Source organism: Blennius ocellaris, assembly GCF_963422515.1.
Source record: "Blennius ocellaris genome assembly, chromosome: 1".
In the NCBI taxonomy this organism is placed as follows: domain Eukaryota; kingdom Metazoa; phylum Chordata; class Actinopteri; order Blenniiformes; family Blenniidae; genus Blennius; species Blennius ocellaris.
The window spans coordinates 32,846,008-32,864,070 of record NC_137650.1 but is presented as its reverse complement, the minus strand read 5'-3'; the positions used below and the strand labels follow the sequence as shown (position 1 = coordinate 32,864,070).

The following is an 18,063-nucleotide window of genomic DNA, read 5'->3' as shown; positions in this document are numbered from 1 at the left end:
GGTTGAAAGGGGGCGCTGTTGTCGGCGGAGGCTATAAACATGAGAAATGTGCAGGTCACTTCCAGTTCAGCGACATGAGAAGAGGAACAGCAGAGGGACGGAGGAGGAGGAGGACAGATCAATACAACATTTGCTGTCCAATTTATAAAAGGACATTGTGTTCAAGTGACTGATGTGGAGTTTAATGGCCATTTGGGCGCCGTCATCATTCTGCCAACGCCGTGACAGGAAGTGTCAGCGGGTGGGATCGTGAGCCCAACTCACAGTTTCTGCTAAAATCCATCCTTTCCTCCGGTTTCCCGTAAAAATCTGCTCTCAACTGGTTAAAATACACAACTGTAGCGTTGTATTAATGACTTCGGGAAGGTAATTAACGGATTATTGACGAGTACTGCTAAAGCTAATAGTACAGTTAAAGCTGCCACTACCAATACTGTACTGCTACTACTAAAGCTAATTACTGATAGTACTACAGCTGCTGAAGGCCCCTCCATACTTCCTGGCTCGCAGTGATTACTGCGAGTACAACTGCTGAAATGGCGACTATCGCTATAGCTAATAGTACAGCTCAGGTTGCCACTACTAGTACTGCCAATTACTGTGAATGCGACGACTAAAGCTCATGCAGAAGCGGCTAATAATGCTTCTAACAAGCTTATAACACTATTAAAGCTTCCACTCCTAATACTACTATTGCTACTGCGTCTGAAGCTAATAAAGCTGCTAAAATGGCTACTCTTGCTAGTAAGGCTAAAGTCAGCACTGCTAATACTGCTGGTACTAATACTGCTACTTGTAGTACTACTACTGCCAACAGCAATACCAATAATGCTACAGTATTCTGATGACATACATTTCACTGTAGTACTAAGTGTTGGTGATTGTCTTGACGGTAAAAGAGTGGCTTTAATGATATATATAATGTATAGTATCAGTATATATAAAAGTGACGTCTTAAAAGGGAACTCATCACTTTAAAATAAATCAGTTTCACACTGTTCACATTATTTAATTTATTTTATAATGTGTATGTCGAATATGTAACATCTCATCTTTTTGAAATTCTACCATTGATATGATGAAGTTAAATTCTCCAATTAAATGTAAATTCATCGTACGAAGTGAATATCCCTAGCGCGGCCATTTTGACAGGCGTGCATGTGGAGTCATAGGATCGGTTCTATACTTAAAACATTAAACCACTCAGATAATGATCATTTTCACCTTCACAAAAAAAAAAAAAAAAAACACACAGGAAAGATGAATTATGAAACGCCTTCATCATTTTGCATCTTTTATATGTCTAGACGTGCATTTATGCAAATATATTTCCTGATAAATTGTTCCTATCGATCACTTTGAGGGCCTGTTTGACACGACGACGCGAGGATTCCCACGAAAATCACGCGTTTCCACTTGAAAACGGGTCCCGAGAGAGACGGGTGACATTCGGAGAGGCCGATGGGTAAAAAAAAAAAAAACGAACTTGTCAGTGGTTTTGTCGTTCGTGTCAAGGTCAAATTCTACGCAAGCTCACCTGCCCGTTTGTCAAGATCCTCTTCAGCTCAGCAGATGACTTTTTCAAGCTGGAGGAAGCAATAAATTGCATATATTAAATTAAAAAAACTCATTTCAGGTAGATTCTCCTGCTGTGAAAGACTTAAACTGACCTGTTGTTGGTGATGGAGTCGGGGATGCAGTCGTTAGCTGGGTTAGGTCTGGTATTAACCTGCAGCACACACACCGGGGGGGGGGGGGGCAGTTATCTTATTATGAGAAAACAGATCAGAACTCTTGGATTTCTGCAGTGTGTTCATGCATCCGCAAATATTTATCCACGACAGTGATCAACAACCGACAACTCGAACGGGACCTGAGGAAGGAAGGAAGTTAACAAAGTAAGAAATATAAAAAGAATAGACGAAAAAAGAAAAAGAACAAAAAGAGATCAAAGGAATGAACAAAAGAAAACAGACTGAATGACAAGACGAAATTAAATAAAAATACAGAACAAAAGCAAGACAGAACCAACAAAAAGACCCACAGAAGGAGTGAAAGTCAGAATGAATGGAAAAACTAACTTGACATCATTTACCCTGAGACGTTGTGATATTTTCCTCAGGCGTGATCAAGTTGTTAAATATTGGGATTAAAGCCTTCAAACGGCCGTGGACACGATAATATAATCTGGGAGGATGTTGAAGATACTTCAATTGAGCTTGAATTGGGACGTTTTTCCCCCCCCCTGTGTCGAAGACATTTTTTTTTTATTTAAGAAACAGAAAAAACCAAGAACTAATATTTTTTTTAAAAAGTTGCGATGTCGCCAATGCCGAGAACCTTTCAAAAAAAGTAGCGTTTTTAAAACGTGAAATAGAGAAACTAAACGGGAATAAACTAAAAGTTAATTAAATAAATCTACTACAAACTGGCGGAAAAGGACCGAAGGAGTGACGTCTTGTTAACGCCGTCGGCGCGAAGGAACTTTTATCTTCTCTCTTTCTTACAATCCGTTCATCGGAGAGAACGAGCGATAAATACTGGGCGAAAGTTGTGTCATTGTGTGGGTGGGTGGGGCGTTGTTCTCCACATCTATTCATCTGCACCCCCCCCACCCCGTTTACCCTGAAGACCTCCGCACTCAACCCAGATACTCCAAAACGCAGGAGTGGCGACGAAGACCCTGTGAAGAAGGACGCTTAAAAATAACTCTTTAATTGAGGTCAAAAGGCCGACGTGTCGGGTCCACGGAAGCGCGCGGATCGTCTCCTTAATTAGTGCCCAGGAATAAAAAAAAAAAAAACCCTCATTTAAAGTGGCTCGCCTCAGCCAATTACTTTTGTATTAAAGCAGGAGGGAAGGAGCCGAGGAGAGGAAGATTAGCGGGAAGACGAAAGGTTTGTTGGAGGAACGTCGTCTTCTCAAAAACAGACCCCTGACCTGAGGAACACGACTGACACAGACGAGGAGCTCTTACCAAAGCTCCTCGGAGGGAACGCTTAATAATAATAATAATAATGATAATTAAAAAAAAGAAGGGACTTTCAGGGGGTGGAGCGACGGAGAGGAGGGGGAGAAGGAGGAGGGGAAGGGGGGGAGTGGGGGTTTCAAGCATTGAAATGCAGATGGTAGAGGAGACGGATCATCTGGAGAGAGTGGAGGAGGTGTCAAGTCATTTAACCCGCGGTAATTAGCGAGGAGTTCCAGAGGAACACGTGCCCCCAAAACGTTTGAGTGAGGAGGTCCGAGGAAGGCCGTCGAGGGGCTTGTAATGACAATTCCACGGTTGAACAAATGACACCCGTCTTAATGCTCGCTTTTACTCTCGGTCCGTTTCCACGCCGACGTGCCGCCTCTTCACCACCGACGCACAGGAAGTAAACAAATACACCTTTAAATTTAACTTAGACCAAAATCAACTTGGCTCTCCTTTTAGTTTAGATCATTTGTTATTTATTGAGGATTATACAGTTGTGAAATGTAACAGAGTGAAATATTCCAACCTAAAAACGCCATCGCGCCTTGAAATGTATTCTTCCCAGATCAAAACGCTTTTTATTTCCATCGTTTAAGTATTTTGGTCCCGAAGCCTCTAAGTCTACATACTGAATATATTTATAAACTTTTACTGTCCACATGTTATTAACTGTACGTTGTTAACTCTTAACATGTATGCACTCTTTAATGTATGTGACAACTGTTAACTTACATGCATTTATGACGCGACGTGTCGACAGTTATTGATGTTATATTAACTGCTATAAACTCTTAACGACAAACTAAACTATTACTCTGCGTGACTCATCGCTACCAAGAGTTTTCCCTGAGATTAATAAAGTATCCTCATGGATTTCAATTTGGGGTTTGAAGAGCAGGATAGAAATGGCGGCTCATTTTTTTTTTTTTTTGCAACGTGTCGATTTGGCCACGTTGATCAACTTGCCTACGTTTTGCCGCTTGATTAAAATACCTGGGATTTCCCCATTAGTGCTTGAGGAATGCGAGGAAATCGGCAATAAACGGTCACTCTACTGATAAAGGGTGGTGTGAGGGTGGGTGGTTGGGGGTTGTAGGGTGGAGGGGGGAGAATCTGGGTAACGTCTTGAAGAAACAAAAGTGGGGAATGAGCGAGAGAGGCGGGCCGCAGCCAAACATCCACGTACATAAACATAGACGGGGGGGGAAGAAAAGGAGAGCCTTGACTTCAATTGACATTTCAATAAGTGGAACACGGCGTTACCAATCCATTCGACTCGACTTCACAGCCGCTCCTCCCCCTCTACCACCCCCCCCACACCCCCCAATACCCCCCCCCCCCCCGGTCTCTGTGTAAGGCAGCCGAAACAATTATTGAGATAGGTACCTTCAGGCCATGTATGTTCCGGATCCCTGGAGTCTTGCCGGCTGAAACAGTAATTGACTAGATTGTAGAACACATCACTGGGCCATTTACAAATGTGTTGAAAAGGAATCAGTTCTTTATAGAGGAGAGAGAGAGAGAGAGAGAGCGAGAGTGAGAGAGAGAGAGGAAGAAAAGAAAGAAATGAAATGAGGGTTACTCTGAAATTAGTTGTGGACATGAGTGTGATTGAGATGTTGGGCTCTTGAGACAGTTGGTAGGAACAAAGAAGAAAAAAAAAACAATCAGAGTTAAAGGAGAGAGAGAGAGAGAGAGAGAGAGAGAGAGAGAGAGAGGAAGAGGGAGAGAGAGCAAAAAAAATAAAAGAATGTGAGACAATCAAGTGTTTCACGGCGCTGCCCTTGGGGCCTGTTAGTGATTATGTATGACTTTGAGTGGTGAGAAAACTATATGAAGATATAGAAATAAAAAAAAAAAAGAAAAGAAGCACGGACTGAAAATAAAGCACTCAAAGTGAAAGCCAGTTTAAGGAGAAACCACATAAAAAAAAAATAAAAAAAAGAGAGCGAGAGATGCCGACGAGGCTCGGAGCTTTTCAACGTCCTTGGAGCAAAAAAAAAAAAAAAGAAAGAAAAAAAAGTAGATTTATAAATGAGTGTCGACACAATAACCACGGCTGAATTTCAATACGCTGCCAGTCTTCGCTCCTCACACTTTGTTCAAAAGTGCCCAAAACATCAGCGTCGCAGATCACGGCCTAATGTGTGAATATTCTCACGCAGTTCAGTCTTTGCTTGTGACTAATTGTCAGCACATTAATTATGAGGTGGCGGCAGTAGTGGCGGCGGCGGCGGCGAGCCTCGCGGCTCCGTCGCCTCGTACCTCTGGGGAAGATCTGCAGAGGGTCCGGCAGCAGGCCGTTAAGACGCTGCTCACTCATCGTGTTGTAGTGCTGGGAGGAGAGAGGGAGGGAGGGAGGGAGGAGGAGAGAGGAGGGAGGATGGAGGAGAGAGGAGAGAGGGGAGAGAGGAGGGAGGATGGGGAGGGAGGAGAGAGGAGAGAGAAGAGAGGGGAAAGGGGAGAGAGGAGGGAGGAGAGAGGAGAGAGAGGAGGGAGGATGGAGAGAAGGGAGGAGAGAGGAGAGAGGAGGGAGGATGGAGAGAAGGGAGGATGGAGGAGGGAGGAGGGAGGAGAGAGGGGAGAGAGGAGGGAGGATGGAGAGGAGGGAGGATGGAGAGAGGACGGAAGAGAGAGGAGAGAGAGAGGAGAGAGAAGAGAGGGGAAAGGGGAGAGAGGAGAGGAGAGAGAAAGAGAGGAGGGAAGAGAGAGGAGAGAGAGAGGAGGGAGGAGAGAAGAGAGGAGAGGAGAGGGAGAGGAGGGAGGGAGGGGAGAGAGGAGAGAGAGAGAGAACCAGAGTTACTGCTTCACACAAACTGATTCCAAACTTTCAAGTCTATTTTTCAACATTTCTCGGTCCCTTCCAGAGAAACCAGGAACTCAAACTGTTAAAAAAGGTTACAAAGAAGAACCTGATGGATCGAAACCCAAAATATCTGGAACCTTTAGTTACAGTTCATTGTAGGAACTCAAAAGTTCCTGTACTCAAGTCGGTATCAGTGTCAGCTTGTAGAAATACCCAGAATGCAGCAGGACAGAGACATTTCACTGGTTTGTGCATCAAAAGGTTTCATGAAAATTGGCTTCACTTTCTGTCGGTGCAAAATATTGACACCGTTTGTCCCTTGAAAACGAAAGAAAATCTCAAAATTCTGAGGTTCTTATGTCATTATTTTTAACCCCTGATTAAGTAAATGAGACCTTATGTGGTGCCTGGATGGAGAAAATAAAAGCTTAATCCAAAAATTAAATAATTCACCAAACCTCAGCTGGTAAGTAAAAAAAAAAAAGCAACTTTAAATGCGTCTCTACTTTTGCAAAGCAATTACTTAGGCTGCGTCCCAATTCTACCCCTTAGCCCTTCATCTTCAGGCAGAGGGCTAACGGGTAGGCGGAGGGGTAAGGGGTCGGCGGAGAGCTAAGGGGTAGGTGAAGGAGTAAGGGTTAGGCGGAGGGCTAAGGGGTAGGCGGAGGGGTACAAAAGAGAATTGGGATTGTCCCTTAAACTCCTCCCGTTAACTTACGACAGCGGCTTCATTGCTTTCGTGCTCGAAGGGCAACTAAAAAAAAAGTTTGGACGAGAAAGAAGTACCCAACACGCCGACAGGTTTCAGGATTTTAACACGCACACGCGTGTTTCTCCTCGGTGTTCTAGAGCATGCTGGGATGAAATCTGTTACTGAAGGGGCCCAAAGCCCCGTGGGCCCGTTGTGAGGGGAGTGTAGCATTAACCCTTTCTCCTCCAGGTCAGCAGCTCGCCAAACAGGAGGAACATGTGTGTGTATACACACACACACACGCTTCACACACACGCTTCACACACACTTGCCAAGGCGATGCAATAATTGATGTTTCAGTTAACCGAACCATCTGTTAAACAGTGTATGTGTTGTTTTATGGGGCCCCGGTCTGTTCACTCACCTTGAGTCATACATCTCATCATTTCCTGCGTGACGCTCGTCTGCGTTGATCGTCGATATTTATGATTCATTATATTGTTAATTCATTGCCATATACAAAAACAAAATCTATATAAACCTATTCTCATTTGAATTTATTTGTACACCTGCGTGTGTCCCGCACGCATGTCCTTAACATACATGCATAGAGACGCTGTATAAATAATCCATATGATAAATTTGCATTTCATGACAGTACATGTACACCAAATGAATAATCTGTGTCCGCCTAATTAAACATGTTTGAAAAGCGATAGGAAGAAGTGTACTCTTCTCCACTATGAAATCATCAATTATATATATATATATATATATATATATATATATGAATGACTCATTATCATTAAGAAATACTCTCTCCCTCTCGATATATTTAGAATTTTACATAGTATTTCTTGTCAGATTGGAATCTACCGTCACTGGAACAGAGATACATTAAATAACTACGTCAGCCGCAGTGGTGAGCGATAATATCCGATAATGTGAGGCTGAACTTTGCCTTCAGGGTTTGTTTGAAGAATTCGGAGAGATGGAACGTGGCCGGGGCTCTTCTCAGCGGGGGGGGGGGGGGGGGGGGGGGGCTCTGGATAAAGCTGAGCGTTGCTCTTTGTGAAAAACCACAAAGGTCAGACCGAGGAGGGCGTCTTGGAAAAAAAAAAAAAAAAAGGCTCAACGCAGTTGCTCGTTGGTGAACAGCCGCGTCATCACAGCGATATGTAAATGTGCTCCCTCATTGTGTGTAGGGGGGGGGGGGGGGGAGTGGGGGGTATGGGACTGGATCAGAATGGCTACCCAAGTGGCACAGCTGTTATTAAAAGGCCTATTTATCACTGTCAGATCCCCTCCTCGCTCCCAGCCCGGCGCTCTCGCCCTCCAGCGTTCTCACTAGGCCACGTCTGAACAATGGGCCTAATACCTTCCAAAAAATAAGAGCTCGGGTTTTTTTTGTGGGGGGGTGGGGGGGGTGTTAACGTACCTTTAATTTTCCGCTCAGCTGGCTTATTGATAAAGGCTGCAATTACCACCTAATCTGTAGTAGGTGTGTTATTAAAAGACATTCTCCATTGTTGGCCAATAACTAAACAGTGTCCCATCCCAAATACCATCGCTCAGCCTGAAGGGACGAGCGAGAGAGAGAGAGAGAGAGAGGGGGAGAGAGAGAGAGAGAGACTCATCATTAGCACACCGTGGGGGGAATGGGGAGGAAGAATGGGAGGAATTAGAGCCCCTCCCTCCAGACGGAGCCAAGCAAGAGGCTGGGAGGGGGGGGTCACATGGTTTCCTCATTTATTTATTTATTTATTATTTATTTTAGTACCCGACGGTCTTTAACTTTGAACGTCGTGTCTTTTCAAGGTGTCGAACAATGATTAGAGGAGCCTGAAGTCCGCCGGCTCTCGCGGCCAGCGTGGGGACTTTTCACAATAAAAGCAGATTGGTGTTAATTAAGAGATGAGTTTGAACGTTGATTTAGCTCAGACGTCAGAGGAGTGCGAAAAGAAGGGAATAAAAACTGTGCAAAGACGTGTTATTTTCAAGCGACGACACAAAAATTGCATTTGCGTTTCGGGTGTTGATTTCTATGACGACGGTGCTCAACTTTCTGAAAAGGTAGACATTTTTGAAAATGCTATGAATCCGTTTTTTTGCAGAAATGGAGGAAAAACGAAACTTTTCGAAAAACGGTCCATCTTCGTAAAAGCGGGGGGGTAAAACACAACTTTTGGAAAATGCTCCGTCTCAATGGAAATGGAGGGAAATTGCCACTTTTTTTTTTCCAACTCCGGTGTCACGACTCTCAGTCCCATGTTCTTCTGGGACTTGGTAGTTTTATTTTGACAGTCACCATAATCAACAACTCGGGTCACTCGTCCAGACGAACATCCGCGTTCTTCCCTCGGTTCACGTTCAACGTTCACTGTGATCCCGACGGCGCCTCCTGGTGGCCCAACAGGCAAACTCAATAATGTTTCTGCAAAAAACACATCCGTTTTCAAAACATTTCCACGCAATAACCTTCTGAAACGAAAACACAATAATGATGCGTCTTTATTTTAAAACGTACAAACGGAGCCTGGAAGACCTGGAAGACTGCCAGCTGCACCCCAACACACACGCACGCACGCGCGCACGCACGCGCGCACGCACGCGCGCACGCACACACACACACACACACACACACACACACACACACACACACACACACACACACACACACACACACACACACACACACACACACACACACACACACACACACACACACACACACACACACACACACACACACACACACACACACACACACACACACACACACACACACACACACACAAAGAGAGACACACACCGACACACACACACAGACAGAGACAGACACCGACACACACACACACACACAGACAGAGACAGACACCGACACACACAAAGAGAGACACACACACACACACAAAGAGAGACACACACCGACACACACACACACACACACACACATGCAAAGAGAGACACACACCAACACACATACACACACACACACACAAAGAGACACACACCGACACCGACACACACACACACACGCAAAGAGAGACACACACCGACACACACTCACCGACACACACATACACACACACACACTGACACACACACACACAGACACAGACAGACACACAGACACACACGCACAGACAGACAGACACACAGACACACACACACACACCCAGCTGCAGTGACGCAGTGAATTAATACTTGCACCTTTTCACCCCACATGCCGTTTCTCCATAATTCCTATTAATTGCACATAATGGCTGTCCGCTCACCTGGAATTAATAACACTGAAGCACACGCTCAGCGGGGGGTCCCCGCGGAGGCTGAGCGACGGCCACGGCAAACAACAAGGGAGGGCATTTTCAAAAAAGAAAACTCCAAATACAAATGCAAATGACGAGTGGAACGCAAAACCCAAAGACATGTAAAATACTCGGCCGACGTAAACGATATTTTAGTAGTTTTCAGGTGATCAGCAGCTTTCTGCAGCCCCCGGGGGCCACAAAGCTATTACTGAGGGTCCCGGAAGCTGTTTACCAAAAAAAAAAAAAATTCAAGGGACAAATAGATTTTTTACAAAATCTGTGTGCGAAGCAGTGCTGCTGCTCTGGATATTTGTTCTGGGGGGGGGGGGGGGGGGTTAATATTATATCAATAATGATTAAAGCTAATTCACCAGCAGACTGAACGAAGCTCTTTTTAAATGGCTATATTTAATATTGAAAGCATATACCCGACATTGTTTCACGATTTTTTTGCCGTCTACACAGAAACTACACTTTTCACTTGAAATCGTCTAAACGGGGCCTCAGTTACTTAAAAAAAAAAAAAAAAAAAGATTACGGTCCTGTGTTTGTAAATTTGAATACTTTAACCTAAGGTCCCGTTCACACGAGCAAAAAAAATTACTTTTTTCTCCCCGTCGTTGAAAAAAAAATAAAAAGAAATTCCGTCCTCACGTCACTATGAACAAAAACAATGTAGTACCTATGCCAGGCCTTCAGGTGGCGCTGTGACGGCCACAGAAAATACACCAAAAATGGAGAAGATGACCCGGAGAATACTTCTCCTCGTATTTGAGAAATCAAACGTATATAAAACTAGCATCGGTGGCTTCTGCAGCACGACCTGGAGCATGAGTCGGCCATTTTGGTTTTCGTGAAGTGATATCGCGGAGACGGTCCTGTGGGGGGGGGGGGGCTAATTATATCAATAATGATTAAAGCTAATTCACCAGCAGACTGAATGAAGGACATGACGTATAAATACTGCAACTCTAAGGTCCCGTTTACATTCAACCGTTGAAAGTGAGAACTTGGCGGTTTTGCGTTGTTTGAGTTTAAACAGTAACATTTTGATGATGATGTGTGTTTCCATAGAAATGATGTAGTTCTCGCGCCAGGCCACGAGCTGTTGCTTTATTTTGTAATAAAAAAACACACGTGCACTCAGACGTTATAAACATTAACAAAAATTAACAACACAGACATCCGTATGGACAGAACGACCAAGTTGGCTTGTTGTTACGGAGACTGTCAAAATAAAAGTCCCAGGAGAACATGGACTGGGAGTCTACTGAGCATGTGCAGAACAGTTATTTACTACGGCTGCTTAAATGACTATGAACTGCAGTAACAGCATTTCAAAGTTGCGTTTTCCCTCCCGTCTACACGACGACTTAGTCGGACCGCTTTCAAAACGTTCCACCGTGAGAGAGGTTGTTTTTAAAAATTTCAGCGACTGAGTATCTTTGTAGTGTAAAACGGGCAACACGAACACAAACTAATGGTACATACACGTAGAGAAAAACAATTTTTTTTTCTCCCCACCAGGCTCCAGGGCATGTAGTACACATGAAGAAGACAGAAAAAGTAGATTCCCGCTCAAAAACCTCTATACAATTCTAGTTCTATAGGTCTATGGCCGCACTCTTCCTACATCGTCTTTTTCCCCCACAGATGATCGTCTTTGCTGAGCCGGGGTTTTAGAATTTGTGTTAAAAAAAAACCTGTTTTCACGCTTCTAAACACAGCTGGAAACAGCGAACCCCAAGTCTTACATTTTCACCTGAAAAAGTTGCCGAACTGCAATTTGCCCGCAGTTTAATATATATAACATACAAGTGAATATACACCCGAAGCCTCCAGGTTTCCAAAACCGGCACAAGAGCGGTTCGATTCCCCCGAAGCTGCACCGTCGCAGCAGGACGACTAGAAATCCAGAAAGGCACGGTGGTCGAGGTGAAGACCTCCAGGTTCGGTCTCAGAACACACTTCCCCAGCAGCATCGGTCTGCTTTCACTTAATCGCCCTGCTGCCCTGCGACACTTCGTGATTAAAATGCAACGACAAGTGGAAAGAAACAGCGGACAGGGAGGAAAAAAAAAGGAGTGTAAATTGTGCCTGTGGCTGTTTGCATCATTGTGAGCTGATGGGGGGTAAAAGACATCCTCAGATGAAAGTGGATTGGGGGGGTTGGGGGTGGGGGGGGCTCCTCCTTAATGAGGCAAAACTTTAAGTACTGAATAATAAATAATAAAAATTGACAGTTCATTTAGCTTTCAGTGTACCTCACAGAGAAAACCCCATCACACACCATTACTCCGACTGTCCGTGTCATGAACAGTAAGTATGGAGGGATGAGAGGGTGGAGGGGGGGAGGAGGGGAGGGGGGGGGTGGAGGAGGGGTGGGGGGTAGGGGGGATAATGATGAGAAAAACAGTTTCTACTGTAGTTTGAAGGCAATTAGATGAAGCTGGAGGATTTCTCACGTTTACATTTCCTGTTCATCAATTCTTCCCCGTCGCTTTATTCAGGTCACTGGAACCCCGACCGCAACGCAGTGACACAAGACGACAACAAGACGACTCCCCCAAACACACGACGACTCCCCCGAACACACGACGACTCCCCCGAAAACACGACGACTCCCCCGAAAACACGACGACTCCCCCGAACACAAGACGACTCCCCCGAACACAAGACGACTCCCCCGAACACAAGACGACTCCCCCGAACACAAGACGACTCCCCCGAACACAAGACGACTCCCCCGAACACAAGACGACTCCCCCGAACACAAGACGACTCCCCCGAACACAAGACGACTCCCCCGAACACAAGACGATTCCCCGAACACAAGACGACTCCCCCGAACACAAGACGACTCCCCCGAACACAAGACGACTCCCCCAAACACAAGACGACTCCCCCTCCCCCGGAAAACACAACAACTTCACTTAAAACACGAATCCTTCAAAAACAAGATGACTCCCCCGAAAATAGGAAACGACTCCCACGAAAACAAGACGACTCTCACGAAAATACTAAACTACTCCAGAGAAAACAAGACGACTCCCCCGAAAACAATGTGACGAATCACGTGAAAACAAGACTCCCCCCCTGAAAACAAGACGACTCCCCTGAAAACAAGACGACTCCCCCTCCCCCGGAAAACACAACATCATCACTTAAAACCCAAATCCTTCAAAAACAAGGCAAGTCCCGTGAAAACATGACTCCCCCGAAAATAGGAAACGACTCCCACGAAAACAAGACGACTCTCACGAAAATACAAAACGACACCCGAGAAAACAAGACGACTCCCGTGAAAACAATGTGACGAATCACGTGAAATCCAATTACCATTTGAAAAAAATTTATTTAAAATTTAAAAAAGAAGTGAAATACACACAACATATTTCAGTGTGTTCTTAAACATCGTTTCATTATTTCCCGAGACGAAACATTTTGAAAGTGTGAGGTTGTGGGTGAAAAGCACCACAGTGATAAAAACTCACATATGACAACATGGCTTTGAGTTCTTCGTCACTCCTGACGGTGATCCGGTCGCCCACCTCGTCTTCGTCTGGGACAATAAACAAAACATACAATCATTGACGTCTCGGCGATCAACAGAACCGGGAACGTAGACTTATAGATGCCATGAGAACCTTTTAATTTCAACTTTACAATTATTTTTTTTATTTATAATGGGAAAGAACACGCTTGATTAAAATATCTATATTTAAAAAAAAACAAACAACAACTTAATACTGGGTGGTGCTTCTTACAGTGGTAAAATTTGTTTTCTTTTCTTTTTATAATAACTTTTGGACAATAAATATTCTTAAAATGGCATTCTATACTTTTTTGTAGTGTTTATTCTGCTGAAATATAGCTGGTATTTGAATATGATTAGAAACAGTCATCTTGAGATATATATATATATATATATATATATATATATATATATATATATATACACACACACATGCACACATATAGAAGAAAATAATCTATTACAATATGCTCAGCATGTTTCAAATTATACCTTGACATAGATTTTAGGCTATTTACTGAAGTAAATAAATTAATAAATAAATAAACATAAATAGGCCTCATGTTTGCCTCTCCTGATAAAGATAGATAAAGAGGTGTGTGTGTGTGTGTGTGTGTGTGTGTGTGTGTGTGTGTGTGTGTGTGTGTGTGTGTGTGTGTGTGTGTGTGCACGCTCACACTGACTATAATGAAGAATTTTCTATCAACTTCTCCTGATCACATTTCTCATTCCTCAGATCGGAGTTCAACACCAACTGACTGAATTATAAAGTATCACGCTCCTTGCCGACGACGCGTCGGTTTAACGCCGTGGCGAAGTCCCCCTGCGCTCGTTTGTGTCGGCGACTTACATTCGAAGGCCGTGACGGTGGCCTCGGGCATCACGTCTCTGATCGCCACCTGGAACACCACAGAGAGAGAGAATATTAAAAAAAATGGCAAAACCTACAACAAGGCTGGAGGTTTCTGGTTTGTTGGTCGAGAAGAAAGTTTGGTTTTAAAATGAAAAAGCTAAAAAAAAAGAAGAGAGAAAGTAATTAAGACCACGAATACAAGCGAGACTCAACATCAATCAAGTTCAATTGATCTTAAAACATAAAACCTTTAAGTGATTAAATCATGTGTTTAGTGGTTAATCTCGCCCGGTGCGAGTTTTCACCCGACGACAACGACGCAATAAACACTGAAAACAATGTAGTTAGTCTGCCAGGCCACTAGTCGGCACTGCTGCTTGTTTTTTGTAATGAAACTCCATAAACATGCAGAGAACAGCACGTCATAAACACTTCCAATGACTACGAGCGCCGTTGTTGCGTAAACGGACCCCAAAAACACGACAAAAGTTTTGCGCTGTCGCTGCAACAAGCAGCCCGTGAGCCACAACGATATAGTTTATGCTGCAGATTGAACCTTAAACACACATAACTGTAAAAAAAGATTTTAGAGTTCATACTCTTTACCAACGTAAAACTATGACAAGGCAAACTCGGCGTGACGCCGGCTCGCTGCTGCCACCTGATGCACAGGCGTGGTATTGCGTCACCACCACATCCTGAACCGCTAATGACAGTCCACACACTTTATTTATGATTCAATCGTGAACTGACAGGTATAGTTCGGCGTCGGTATGTCTATTTCAGCTGAAGATTCAGCACGCAGGCGAGTTTCCGTGTGAAACGTTGGTTTATTTGAGGAGAAAAACGCACCAGCAAGTCATTGAAGTTGAGCAGAGCCGGACAGTCCACGGAGGAGTCCATGTCCCCGGACGGAGTCTTGATCCGGATCACGATGGCCTCGGTGTCCATGGCTCGGAGCAGAAATTAGTCTGAGATTGACTTTTTTTTTTTTTTTTTTTAAAGAGGAACTTTAAAACTTCATCCCCATAGTACTCGATGCTAACGAGCTAATTTCCTGCTAGCATCCTGCCCGAGCGGCGGACTCTTCCATTAAAAACGTTCCCCGTTATCCTGCACCTCAGGCCCGGCTCCGGAGCACCGACATGCCGGCACCGAGGCCCGCTGCTCGGCCTCTTCACCGCGTCCTCTCCTCGGCGGGTCTCTGCGGGTCTCCTCGTAGGAACTTTCACTCCGGACTGTGAGGCATGTTTTAGCTCTGAGGCTAATTGAGAGGAAACCGGAACACGCTTCACATCAACATCCGCTCTGCCCACGTCAAAATAAAAGTCCGCGGCGGTAAATTAATTAAAATCTTTATTTAATCTTATTTAATCGAATTTAGAAATACATGTTCTCATTTGAAATAGATTTTGATTTCATAAGGTTGAAGGTGATACTCGACAATATAAGAAAATAAATATTCTGAAACTTAAAATTCTAATTCTGTACCCAAAGTACAGTTTAGAACATTTTTTTTTTTTTTTTTTTACAGGCACAAGATTAATGTCATGAGGATTTAAAGCAACTGTGTATTAAAGGCGTTTTAGCCAAGATACCAATTGAAGCTCTTACAATTCTCCTCTCACTAACTGATCCCTCTGGGCAAGACACGTCCAAGAGACGTCCAAGAAACGTCCAGGCTGTAATCAGGACGTCTATTTGACAGCCAGAACTAGTTGAAAATAGACGTTTTAAACAGGCTGTAAAGTGGATGTCTATTTGACAGCCAGAACCAATTTACAAATGATACATAAAAAATTATGGAAGTCTAAGACAGCCAGAATCAGCTGATAGAGACAGGTCACAAGCTGTCTGTTAAGTCCAACTGCCTGTATAATTATTGATTTGTCATTCAAATAATGAGGGAAGTAGATCATGACAAGCAAGAGGAGACAGCAGATGAAGTTTAATGCACAATGTCAGAGTTATGACCATTTCTTGCTTTGGTCGCAAGGCATTGAAGCAGCAGTTTTATCAGTCAATGGACATTGTCCACTGCCTCATTGATGCAGTGGTTCGTGTCTTACAGAGAGAAGGTTGCTGGTTCAAATCCAGCTGGAGGTGGAGTTTGCTTGTGCGTGCTTGGGCTTCCCCTGGGTACTGTACTCCCACATCCCAAAATCATGCATGTGTTTGTAATTGGCAATGCTAAATTCCCCCCAAAGTGTGTGTCCCATGAAAGAAACTGTGACTGGATATTTGTAGGCGATGTGTTCAGGATCACTTTTTGCTCAGTGGGATGTAACATCAGATAACATCCAGATTATAGAGCATCTTCCTCCACTAACTGATGTGGCTTCGGTTCATTTTTCACGAGCGACTCGGTCGTGAGACTGACCCACACAGGGCCGACGGCTCAGCTAATGCTAATGCTAACGCTACAATGATCCAGATGTGCAGTCGTGTGTAACACATCTTCCTTGAGAAATTGTTAAAAACTGTTCAAGTTACTTTTCAGTTCGCTTTTTTAGTTACTTTTCAGTAATTGGTATGTAGATTTTTCAGAAGCCGCTGGTAAATACAATACAATACAATAGAACACAACACAACACAACACAACACAACAGAACAGAACACAATAGAATAGAACACAACACAGTAGAGTAGAGTAGAGTAGAATAGAATACAACACAACACAACAGAATAGAATAGAATAGAACACAGTAGAGTAGAGTAGAGTAGAGTAGAGTAGAGTAGAATAGAATAGAATAGAATAGAATACAACAGAACAGAACAGAATAGAACAGAATAGAACAGAATGCAATACAATAGAATACAATAGAATACAATAGAATACAATAGAATACAATAGATTAGAATAGTGTATTACTTCTTTTAAATTCTTTTAAAGGAATGAAAGCCGCCTCGTCTTTTCGGAGCAGTGCTCGGAGGCGTGCGCCACGTTTCTCTCCACACTAACGCGGCGTCTTTACTTAATGGCTTCCACTTGACATTACTCGTTAGCGTCGAATCGAGTGTAAAACAAAGGGGCACTTAGAAGAGTTGTTGATTACGGCCTCACGATTGAGGAGCCCCGTCGGCCTCCACTCGCTCCGTCTCTGAAGAGCTCCGATTGCACTTCCCAAGAACGCGACATTGATCCGCAGGGCGGCGCGAAGGCTCCCGCTCTCTTAATTTACGGCGCCGCGCCGCGCGGAGACCTGATACAGATCAACGTCTGCTGACCTTGGTTCTGTGAGGAGACAACAGCCCGCCGGAGCACACGGGGCTCTGATATAATGATGGAGACGCGAGCGACGTCTGGAAGAAAGCCGTGTTCTGGGTCGAGTTTAATTGGCTGCTTGAACATCGTTCTTCGCCCCCGACTGGCCGGAGCACAAACCTCTGAACCTGGCGTTTAAAAAAACCAAAGGAAATGTTCATAAAGAGAAGAAAAACAAAACCACGGGGCGAGATTAGTGTGTATCCACACAGATTTGTATGTAGCTTGATTTTTTATTTATTTTTTTTTGGGATAATTGTGTTTGTAAAGAAACAACACATATTTCGTCTGAGCCTTTAAACCAGCGGTGTCAAACTGATTTCAGTTGAGGGGCCACATCCAACCTGATCTGACCTCTGGAGGGCCTGAACAAGTCAAACAGAACATTAAACTGCAGATACGGACAAATGGCAAAGTCTTTCCTTCTTTTGATTCTTTTGTAACTGCAAGAATTTGCCAGCCTATTCTGAAATATACATATTAAAGGAAGTCAGATATTATATTTGCAAAAAAAAAACCCTCAGTCAAATGTATCTGGATATCTTGTTTTTATTCAGGATTAAAACAATTTGTCATCACCTGGAAATTGTTTTGAGTTTACGTGTCTAAAGTATCACTCTTCACA

At 43.9% G+C, this 18,063-nt stretch overlaps 1 protein-coding gene across 1 annotated transcript in view; it reads right to left on the bottom strand.

The window, feature by feature from the left end:
- Window positions 1–15,423, bottom strand: part of map2k5 (mitogen-activated protein kinase kinase 5) — a gene marked incomplete at its 3' end in the record, with an annotated part of 61,630 nt that extends 46,207 nt beyond the window's left edge. The window contains exons 1-7 of the mRNA XM_080498204.1: window positions 15,026–15,423; window positions 14,171–14,219; window positions 13,280–13,347; window positions 5,243–5,312; window positions 4,364–4,404; window positions 1,671–1,729; window positions 1,538–1,586 (exon numbers count right to left, since the gene is read on the bottom strand). Coding sequence (XP_080354330.1) covers window positions 1,538–1,586; window positions 1,671–1,729; window positions 4,364–4,404; window positions 5,243–5,312; window positions 13,280–13,347; window positions 14,171–14,219; window positions 15,026–15,124 — 435 coding nt within the window. The 5' untranslated portion in view covers window positions 15,125–15,423. The remainder of the gene's footprint in view (window positions 1–1,537; window positions 1,587–1,670; window positions 1,730–4,363; window positions 4,405–5,242; window positions 5,313–13,279; window positions 13,348–14,170; window positions 14,220–15,025) is intronic.
- Window positions 15,424–18,063: the final 2,640 nt, after the last annotated feature.